At 40.6% G+C, this 11,599-nt stretch overlaps 1 protein-coding gene across 1 annotated transcript; it reads left to right on the forward strand.

Annotated features, from left to right (window-relative positions):
• The first annotated feature begins 8,857 nt into the window (after positions 1-8,857).
• LOC119519584 (olfactory receptor 2D3-like) lies at positions 8,858-9,802 on the forward strand. The gene has a single exon (XM_037817318.1). It carries the CDS (start codon positions 8,858-8,860, stop codon positions 9,800-9,802), a length of 945 nt encoding a protein of 314 aa, XP_037673246.1.
• The last annotated feature ends 1,797 nt before the right edge of the window (positions 9,803-11,599 follow it).

The following is an 11,599-nucleotide window of genomic DNA, read 5'->3' on the forward strand; positions in this document are numbered from 1 at the left end:
TTTTGCTGGGCTATCACATCATTGTATATAAAATGGGGATAATTTTTTTTTCTGGGTCTGTGGTGACAATTAAATGATACATTGTTTGCAAGGACCTTGTTCAGGACCTGGCATGGAGTAGTTCTCTGTTCAACTCTTAATTATCATCAGGGAGGCTGAGAAACTTTCCTAGAGTGTTTTACTGGTTAGGTATGGAGGGGGATTTTGACTTGCCCAAGGTAGCTCAGTAAGGAATAGAGGCATGACTCAAACATAGGTCCAACTGATAAGTCAGAGCACAGGGGTTTGAGAGGTAAAAGCACATCAGAATGAGGCCTACAGTTCTTGACATTTCTACTGGGTGCCATCCTTTCCCCATGGGCTGGTTATAGCCCCAGAGGAGGCTCAAAAAGGGAATAGATCAATGTTCCCTTCCCCCATTCCTGGGTTTTGATTGCTCCTGCCTTGTCCCCAAGGGCCTCTACCTGTAGAGTTCTTGTTGTTGACAATATTCAGGAAATTCCATCTTGGTATCTCCCTGGGGACAAAAACAGTGCTGGCAGGAGACAGAGTCCCCAGGTATGGGGACAGCCCCTCCTCCACTCTCCCAGGAAAGCCTCATAAGGAAGAAGGACCATAACTGTGTGCAAGGACATAACTGGCAAGGTCTGAAGGGCTGGTTTTTCTCAGTGTAGAGAGTCATACCAGGGAGAGTCCAGGCCCTGACATCTTGGAAACCTAGGGCTTTTCTGGAGATGGGGTTGCCTGGAATTCTGGCTCGCTGGACTCTGATTCAGGAAGCTTTTAGTGCAGCCCCTGTCCCTTAAGAGCAAGTGATGGCCTTTCTGTGAGTTGATTCTGTGGATATCGGAGGGGTGGGATGGTCACTAGGGTTTAGGCTGAGGAGTGGGATTCCAGGCATCTGGGGGGGCTGGAGGTCGTAAGTAGCCAGGTCACACCCCGCTGAGTCCTCTCTGTGCCTGCATCCCCATCCATTTAGCCCCATCCTACTTTTTCCAATATTCTCTGCTCATCACTGCATTCCTCAGTCCCCTCCCATTCCTTTCTTCTTCCTATTCCCTCCTTCCTTCCTCATTTATTCATTTAATAAATATTTACTGATAGTTCTTCTATGTTAAGCTGTATCCTAGGTACTAGAAACTGAAACATGACTGAAGTCAATTCCTGACCTCAGGGATCTCCAAGTCTAGCTGGAGAGACGTATCTATGAAAGGACAGTTGATGGTCATGCTGGGAGAAGCCTGATGGACCACAGTGGTTACTAAGGTGATCAGGGCTATTTCCTCCATCCCCCATGCTCCAAACTCCCCATCCCTCCCTCACCACCTTTGGAAATTAAGTCAGAGAGACTGATGGCTTGGCAGAATCTTAGGAGGTTTCTCTTTCTTTCTTTCTTTCTTTCTTTTTTTTTTTTTTTTTTACTAAACGACATCCTCTAGCCCATGGGATTCAAGTCTGACTCAGAGAGAGAGAGAGACATTTACAAAGATTTACTAAGATCCAAAAGGTAATAACTTCCCAAGTCTCCTTTCACTGGTTCTCTCTTCCTGTCAACACAACCCCATATCCTCCCATAACTAAATGATGGGGAACAGGTTGAGGAATCTTTATCATGAGAAATGGCTTGTGGCTGCTACTTTAGCCCTTTGTCCTAGGAGGGTTCTCATCCTGTCTCGTCTGGTGGCCTTTCCTCATCCTCTGAATTCCAGATAGACCTTGACATGATCCCATAGTTTTCCTTGACAAACTGCAAGAAGCTCAAATTGACATGCATATGGGGGAAAGTTGTAATTCAACTTTGCCATTCAAAGCTTGTTTGCTGGAAGGAGGAGAAGGTAATGATTAAGAGTGGGCTTGGAGTCAGACAGCCTTAGTTCAAACCCCAGATCCACGATTTACTAACCACACAATATGGAACAAATCACTTACTCTGCATATGCCTTAGTTTTTTATATGTAAATGGATACAATAATATTTACATCTCTGAGTTGTGAGGATGAGATAAAGATTGTGTAACAATGCCTGACACACAGAAATTGCTTAAGTGTATGCTATTATTATTCATTTAAGGGAAGTTATAAACTCACTCATATAGTCATACTTAATTACAGGTATTTTAACCCAGTTAGCAGGTGATTGAATTAACAGGAGGGGAAGAACATTTTCCCAATATCTTAGACCACCTTATATTTTAAAATAGAAACTTCTAGGATTATTAACATTGTAACTTGCCTGTAGGCACAGAGGGCTGTGAGACATAGAAGATGCATCTAATCTAGGCTTGGTAGTAGGAGGTGGTGGGAAGGGTCAGGGGAGGTTTCCTGGGTGATGTGAAACCTGAGCTGAGTCCTAATGCAGGAATGAAGGTTGGACTCTAAGCAGAGTGTGGGGGACAGTGAGGGTGTGGAGGACAGTGTGGGTGTGGGGGATAGTGAGAGTGTGGGGGATAGTGAGGGTGTGGGGGATAGTGAGGGTGTGGGGTTATTGCTCATACATTTGGAAGAAATAGCCTAGATAAGGTCCTGGAGGTGCGAGAGAGGTAAAGACATTCAGGGAACAGGGAGAGGTTGTATGGTGCACTATGATTTTATGAAAAATGAATGGGAGTTGGGGAGACAGAGGTGGGTGCTGAGGCTGAAGAAGTCTGCAAGGAGCAGATCACTTATGATGGACTCTATATATCCAGCTATAGTGATGGGGCAATGTGAGACCTTAAAGAGTTTAAGCAGGGGACACAAAGGAGCAGTGTCATATTTTGGAACAATCACTTGAAAAGCTCTATATGGAGAATGCACTGAGGGAGGAGAAACCAGAGGCTGGGAGACCAACAAGGGGCTGATGCAGGAATGCAGGTGAGAAATGATGGGCTCCTGGCTGAGGGCAGTGGAAGGAATGGCTCCGAGGATATGTAGTTGGTGGACTGGTCAGGTGAGTGGCTGGGGGCAGGGAAACGAAGACCAAGGGTGTCTTTAAGGCTCCACATCTCTATCCCCACCAAAGCTAACTTCTATTCTGACTTCTAACATATTAAGTTAGTTTTGCCTGTTTTGAACTTTGTATAAATGAAACCATACATTCTTTTTAGCATTCCTTTTTTTTTTCCTTTACATTGTGAGATCCATATTGTTGCATATAGCTGTGGTTCATTCATACTCATGACTTTCCCTATAACATTCTACTATATGGATGTACCACAATGTTTGATTAATTATACTGTTGATTGGTAGCGGAGTAGTTTCCTATTTTTGACTATTTTTCACGGTGTTTGAACATTCTTGTACATGTCTTTTCTTGAATATATGAAGGTGAATGATATAGATAGGAATAGAATTTCTGGGTAATGGTGTATGCATATGTTCAGGCTTAAAATATAACTGCCTTCAATAGTGTAAGAAAGTTCTGGTAGTTCTTGCCAACACTAGGTTTTGTTCATTTCAGTCATTCTGGTGGGTGTGTAGTGGTACTGCACTGTGGTTTTAATTTGCAATTGCTGGTTGATGAATGATGTTGAACACCTTTTCACTTGCTTGATAGTCATTTAGATAGTCTCTTTTGTGAAGTGTCTTTTCAAATATTTTGCCCATTATTCTATTGTGAATTCTTTGTTTTCTTATTGATTTCTTTATCATCATTTCTCTCCTTATAAACCTATTACTGTTGTTACAATTTTTTGAGCACTTGAGAATAATTCGCATATATCATGTTCCTTTACCCCTTAATACTTCAGTCAATATGTTCTAAGAACAAGGATCTTCTCTTATATAGTAGTTATAAAATTAAGGGAAAATTATACTGATGCAATATTTTAATCCAATTCATATTCCAATTTTATCAATTGTCACAATAATGTCATTTATACCCCAGGATTATGTATTGTCTGAGTTGTCTTTTTAGTCTCCTTGTTTCTATTGTAGATTCTCAGCATTTCTTTGTCTTTCAGGATATTGACATTTGTGGAGATTAGAAGCTGTTTATTTTATAGAATATTCTTCAACTTGTTTTTTTCTTTCAATTCCTTATTATTAGATTCAGGGTTTACATTTTTAGGTGATGTATTCTTAGGATATTGCATCTGGAGACACATCATGTCTATTTGGTCCTTATTCTTGATGTTAATTGTGATCACTCAAATAATATGTTGTCCAAACTCCCCACAGTATAGCTATTATTTTTGACTTTTGTAAAAGTAATTCTGAGTAATTTATAGGTAGATAGTTTGTAACTGTATAAATATTCTCTTCCTTATCAAATTCTTTCTCCATTGATTTAACATTTGTATCAGTTAGGATCCAGTCAAGAGACCGAACACACCAGTAATTTGAACAGGATAATTTTTTGAAATTCAATTTTATTGAGATATATTCACATACCATGCAGTCATACAAAGCGTATATTCAATTGTTCGCAGTGCCATTATATAGTTGTGCATTCATCTCCAAAATTAATTTTTGAACATTTTCATTACCACACACACAGAAACAATGAGAATAAAAATTAGAGTGAAGAAGAATAATTAAAGTAAAAAAGAACACTGGGGGCCTTTTTTTTTTTTTTGCCCCCATTTTTCTACTCATCCATCCATACACTGGGCAAAGGGGAGTGTGATCCATATGGCTTTCCCAATCACATTGTCACCCCTCATAAGCTACATTTTTATACAATCGTCTTCAAGATTCAAGGGTTCTGGGTTGTAGTATGAGAGTTTCAAGTATTTACTGCCAGCTATTTCAATTCATTAGAACCTAAAAAGGGTTATCTATATTATGCGTAAGAGTGCCCACCAGAGTGACCTCTCAGCTCCTTTTGGAATCTCCCTGCCACTGAAGCTTATTTCATTTATTTCCTTTCACATCCCCCTTTTCGTCAAGAAGATTGAACAGGGTAATTTTAATTAAAAAACTGTTAACTAGTAAATGTAGCTAGTTAAAGACATGAAGGAGGACTCTAAGAGATCCAATAGCAAAGAGCAGGAAAAAAAAAAGCAGCTACTACCTCCAGGCTGAAAGAGAGCGCCCGCTGAATGGACAAAGGATTTAGGAGATCCTTCCTAAAGGACTTCCCCGATCCTGCCAAAAATAAAAAAGGCTGAGATTCATACAGAAGCAGGGCCTGCCAGGGGGAGCAGGTCAGAGCAACATAGTAGAAGCTAGTAGGTGGGGAAAGTATTGCCTGATGGTGTGGCCAGAGCGGTCTGGAAAAGAGGCTATTGGGTGGGTTGAGGGTGATCCCAGTGTGTGGCTACAGCTGGTTTCTGGAAGTGCCTGCCAGGTGGGTAAACAGTTACCTGAGGGTGTGGCCAGAGTTGTCATGAAAGCACCAGGTGGAGCTGCCAAGACTGCAGTTGCTGGGTGGGGAGATGGTGGCCTGACCGTGGCTGGAGCTGGTCCACTGTGGTCAGTTGAGGTGAGTGCTACTGGCCCTTCACACACAACCCACTGGCTCTCAAGCTGAATAGCAAAGGAAGGACTGAAAACTGAAACAGAAGTACCTTCCTGCTGCTGTCTTGTTACAGTGTCCATCCAGCGCCCTCTATTGACAAAGCCTGACGTGCCAGCTGGCAAAGGAGCAGTGTTTACAAATGGATCCAGCATCAGAAAGCAGGGCACAAAAGAGTGGATTTAGGGCTGAGATAATGAACTGATAACAGGAACAGCATCCATTGATGAATGTTGCCCGAATTTGTTTTTATTATGACAGGTGCAAAAATGTGCTTCTCTAACCCTTCAGTGTTTGGCAGTATGATGGTAAGAAATACTATCTCATAGTTTTGATTCATATTTCTCTTATAATGAGTGGAGTTGGACATTTTTTCATAAGCTTAATGGCCATTTTAATATCTATTTTGTGAATTGTTTGTTCATGTCTTTTGTCCATGGTCTATAACCCTTTTTGTCTTTTTCCCCTTGATTTATAGAAGTTCTTTTTGTTATATATTCTTTTTATATTAGGGATACAAGTAATCCCTTATCTGTGATTTAACCCAAGTATTCTCTACCAATTTACGTATCTTTTGATTTTTGCTTATGGTGTTTCTTATTATGAAAAACAAATATTTTTGTTTTTATATAGTCAAATTTGTCAATCTTTTCTCTTACTGCATCTGGATTTTCAGTTTTAGCTAGAAAGCTTTCCTTTAATCCAAATTTGAGTTTGTCTTGAGTAGTTTCAGTTTCTAAACAGTTAAATCTTTCACTCATTTGGAATTTATTCTTACTCATGATCTACTTTTATTTTATTCTAAATGTCCACTCAATCAATCAGGCACTATTTATTAGAATGTTTGCCTTTTGTCCAATGATTTAGGTAACATCTTTATCATATACTAAAATTTCCATATGTTCTTGGATCTAGTTCTGCAATCTTACTCTAATCTATTGGTCTATTCATGTACCAGTGCCACACTTTTAACAATGTAGATGCATAGTACTACATTTTAAAATCTGGTAGGGCTAGTCCCCATTCATAGGTCTTTCAGTATTTTTGCAGCTGTTCCTGTATGTTTATTTTTCCACTTGAAGTTCACTAACAACTTGTTCAGCTCCTGGTGTTTTTATTAGGACTGCATTAAATTTATAAATTAATTAGGGAATAATGTACATTTGATGTTGAAAGGTCCTGTGCAAGAACAGGGAATGTTTTTCCATTTGTCCAAGTCTTCTTTTGCATCTTTCAGAAGAGGTTTAAAGGTTTTGCATATTTCTCAATAAGCTTATTCTTAAGAATTTTTTCTTTTTCCTTTTTATCTATTACAAATGGAGTTTTCTCTTCAATAAGTTCTGATTGGTTACTACTTGCATATATAAAGACTGTAAATTTTAATTTTAATACTATATCCTGCTGTTGTCTAGGGCTCCCCAAAGTACCAGAAACTTGGTGGCTTAAAACAGCAAGTATTTGCACAGTTCTGGAGGTGAGAGGCTGACATCAAGCTGTCAGCAGGGCTGTGCCTCCTCTGACGTTCTAGGGAAAATTCCTTCCTGCCTCTTCTTGCTTATGCTGGATGCCAATGATGATTGTAGCTGCGTCACTCCACGGTCTGCCTGTGTGGTCAAATCACCTTCTTCCCTCTGAGTCTGTTCTCTCCAAATCTCTTTCTTTTTACAAGGATACCAGGAATGGATTTAGGGCCCACCCTTATGATCTGGTCTTAACTTAATTACATATGTAAAGACCTGATTTCTGAATAAGGTCACATTCACAGGTACTGGGGGTTAGGACTCAAACATATCTTAATAAATTCTTTTATTGTTTGAATTGGTCATATTATTGATTCTCTATGATTTTTGAGATATACTATCATTTCTTCTGCAAATAGAAATAATTTACTTTCTTTTTTCCAATTCTTATGCCTCTAATTGAAATTGTTTACCTAATTTCACTGATTAATGCCATTAGGACAATGTGAAATAGTAGTGGAGATAATGGGTTTTCTTGCCTTATTCCTTATGTCTCCAGAGTTTCTCCGTTAGGTAACATGCTAGCTTTTTACCTTTTAACTATCTGGTTAGTTAATATTAAGTGCTTTCCTTTGACTCCCAGTTATTAACTATGCAACAACTGTCTGACTTTTAGTACTTTACCTTTTACTTCTCTTATCTCCTCCCATTTAAAAGTTGTATTGTTTCTACTTTGACAGAACATGTTATACTATTCTTCTACTTGTATCCCCACTGTGCTGATTAAAAGGCCATGTTCTTTTAATCCATTCCTGTGGGTGCAGACCTGTTGTGGGTGGGACCTTTTGATTAGGTTATTTCAATTGAGATGTGACCCACCCCATTCAGTCTTTTTTACTGGAGTCCTTTATGGGAGGATAAAGAACAGAAAAAGCTGAGAGATCTTAGAGAGAAAAGCCTGGGAGAAGCTGAGAGACAAGGACACACCCACAGAAGCTGAGGACAGCCACTGGAACCAGAAGCTGAAAGCAACAAAACCTGGGAGCAAAGGATCAACAAACACCAGCCATGTGCCTTCCTATGTGACAGAGGTGTCCTGGGTGCCGGCAGCCTGTCTTCAGGTCCAGGTATCATCCTGTTGATATCTTGAATTGGACATTTTCATGGCCTAAGAACTCTAAATTGTGAGTTAATAAATTCCCTTTGTAAAAGTCAAACCATTTCTGGTATATTGCATTTCAAAAGCTTTACCGAACCAAAACACCCAACTTGTTTTAGTCCTAGTTACACTATTAAATGTATTAAATGCCAATATCAAAATCAGATTTTGGAAAATGGCAAGTCTTATAACTGAGAGGAATTCTGGTGCCAGGTGCCAAAGTCTTTAATAAATAAGGGGAATCAAGTAGAAGATTAGCAGATGGAAAGGATAAGGAGAGAAAGTGTGGTACAATTAAACAACGTTAAGTCTTTGCTCCTCTATGCCCCTAGGACTTTTGACTGAAGAAGACAAGTGGGACGCTAACTTGGATCTGGCAAGATAGCGAGGGTCATGTAGATGGATCTTCCTATTGATAAGCCCTGAAAAATACATTCTTTGGTTCTTGCTTCTTATACAGATTAAGGCCCACCCTCATTCAGTTTTGCCACACCTAACTAGGACCATAAAAGAGCCTATTCACAAATGAGTTCACACTCACGGGGATGCATATGAAGATTAAGCACATGTCTTCATTGGGGTATGTAATTCAAACAACCACTTGTGGGTATTATTAGCCACATTTTACACATGAGGAGACCGAGGGTCAAAGAAGTTAAGTAACTTGCTCAAGATTACACAGCAGATGAGTAGTAGGGCTAGAATTAAAATCCTAGCCTGTCTGTTTCCAGAGCTGACATTCTTGCCAAGTGTCACACTTTAATGACATTTGTATGATTTTGATTCTCTTATAGGCTTCACCATGTGGATAATTCCAGGGCAGAACCAAAGCTGGGTTTCTGAATTTGTGTTTCTTGGCTTTCTCGGTGGCCAAACATCCAATGGAATCCTCTTCATTGTCTTTCTTCTTCTCTACCTGAGCTCAGTTCTGGGAAATGGGCTCATCATCACCCTGATATACTTGGACTCAAATCTTCATACTCCCATGTACTTCTTCCTCTGTATACTCTCCTTGCTAGACATGGGCTATGTCACAACCACTATACCCCAAATGCTGGTGCACCTTCTTGCTGCCTCCAAGACCATCTCCTTTGCTGGCTGTTGGCTGCAGATGTATGTGTTTGGTGCCCTGGGCCTGACCGAGGGCATTTTCTTTGCAGTCATGGCCTATGACCGATATGTGGCCATTTGCTACCCACTGCATTATACTGTTATCCTCACCTGGGGCCTGTGCATACGGCTGGCAGTTGGGACCTGGGCCTGTGGTTTCTTCTTCTCTCTAATCCACACCTTCTTCACCATGAGGCTGCCCTATTGTGGGCCGAACATCATCAACCACTACTTCTGTGAAGGCCCCTCAGTACGGAGCTTGGCTTGCATGGACACCCACCTCATTGAATTGGTGGACCTAGTCATCACTGCCATTGTGATTGTTGCCCCACTCTCCCTCATTGTTGCCTCCTACATACGTATTGCCCTGGCCATTCTCAAGATCAAGTCCACCCAGGGCCGCTGCAAGGCCTTCTCTACCTGTGCTTCCCACCTGACTGTGGTCACATTCTTCTATGCTCCATCCATCTACATCTACATGAGACCCAACTCCAGTTACTCCCCTGAATGTGACAAGCAGGTCTCACTCTTTTATAATGTCTTCACTTCTCTGCTTAACCCTGTGGTCTACAGTCTGAGGAACAAGGACATCAAGGTGGCCTTTCTCAAGGTGATGGGGCATGGTAGGGTGGCCTGATGAACTGGAAATGGGGTACAATGACCAATACCTTTTGATTTATCCAGCCATCATTGTGCTTCCCAACAAATATAGTACTTCATCGGTGGAATAAATTAGTACATCAAACAAACATGGCTGTCTTTATCACCTTGCTACATTGTGGTGTAATAACAAACAGCTCCACAATCTCTGTGGTTTACAACAGCAAAATTTCATTTATTGCTCATGTTCACATCAGTAGTGAGGTGGCTGTGGCCTTCTGCAGACTCAGGTCAAAGCTGAAGGAGTAGCCCCTATCTGGAACATGCCATACATGTAACAGAGGGACAGGAGAAATGGCCAAAAATATGATGATTCCTAAAGCTTCTGCTCAAAAGTGACATATTTTTCTTTGCTCACAACTTGTTGATCAAGTCACATAGTCAAGGCTTATGACAATGGGCCATGAAGTATTTTCTTCTCATGGACAATAATACAAGTGATGTGGCAATGGTTAGGGCTATATATTTCATATATAGGTAGGGCAGCAAATTATGGGGATGATGATATAATCTACTACAACGGCACAGGAACCAATAGAATATATGTAAAGAATGTGAAATAAGTTAATGTAAATGAAATGGATCATGGAGACACTAGAGGACCGAGGTGATTTAGGCAATTAAAGTGGTACGTGTAAACAGTAAATATCTTTGTCAATGCTGATAATTAAACCAGTGGTGTATGGAATCAATATAGCCCATGGATCTGACTTGGTGTACGAAATGAATGTGGTAAACTCTGCACGGTATAGGGGAAAGGACACAGGATTTACTAACTGATCTGGGTTCTATTTCCAACCTTGTAACTTTCTGTGGGCCTTTGGGAAATTTACTTCCTCTCTGTGATCATCACATTACTCATCTATAAAAGGAACACCGAATTTAATGATCTACAAGGCCTCTTAGATGCCTCTAAAATTTTTTGCCATAGTAGGCGAAGTGGGTATAGTGTCTGAAAATTGTTGAAAATCTTCTTTGAACCATAAGAGAAATAAGAAACCATCAAAAAGGAGTCACTGCTATATGCACATTTCATCCATCTATAAATCATAGTGGGCAGCACATATAGCAGTGACTCTTACTCTGCCCAGGGATCAAAATGACATATGGACTCTCTAATACTCCTGTCATGGACACACATCTTAATTCCAGGTCTCCTTGGTGGCCCAGAGGCCTTGGGATGAGCCAGTTCAGTTCTAGCATTACTTGACCATCCATTATGGCCCAGCTACTGCCAGATACTGTGAAAACCAAGAGATATGTGGAGAAATGTACAGTCATGAAATTATAATACCACAACCCAAGTGCTGCAATTTGCAAGAGCTGACACCTGCCTCAGGGTCAGTGAGTTGGGGAATGCACTGGAGAAAGCATAGCTTCTGGAGTCAGAGCACCTTGGTTGGAATTCATGCTCAGCCAATCTGGTGAAATCTCTTCACATTGCTGAGGTTCAACTTTTTCATATGTGAAATGTATTTATAGGTAACTCCCCTGCAGACATGTTCACATTTTAAAGAAGATATATATGTGAAGTAGCTAGGACAGCATTTAGTAAATGAGAGCTTAGTAGGTTGGGAGGTGATGGAAGATGTATGAGCCAAGAGGCAGACACCTGCTGTTGTACTTATGTCCGTTTCTCTAGTGCTTGGCACAGCACCTGGCACCACAGCCCACTCTTAAAAATACATAGTTGGAACAATGAAGTTAAGAAATGTAATAATGTTGGGGCAGTGAAGGAAAGGACATTTCAGAAGAAAGAACACCTGAAGCAAAG

Source organism: Choloepus didactylus, chromosome 2 (genome assembly GCF_015220235.1).
Source record: "Choloepus didactylus isolate mChoDid1 chromosome 2, mChoDid1.pri, whole genome shotgun sequence".
In the NCBI taxonomy this organism is placed as follows: domain Eukaryota; kingdom Metazoa; phylum Chordata; class Mammalia; order Pilosa; family Megalonychidae; genus Choloepus; species Choloepus didactylus.

Coding starts and splice junctions, on each gene's coding strand:
- LOC119519584 (XM_037817318.1), top strand. CDS start 8,858: ATGTGGATAATTCCAGGGCAGAACCAAAGCTGGGTTTCTGAATTTGTG.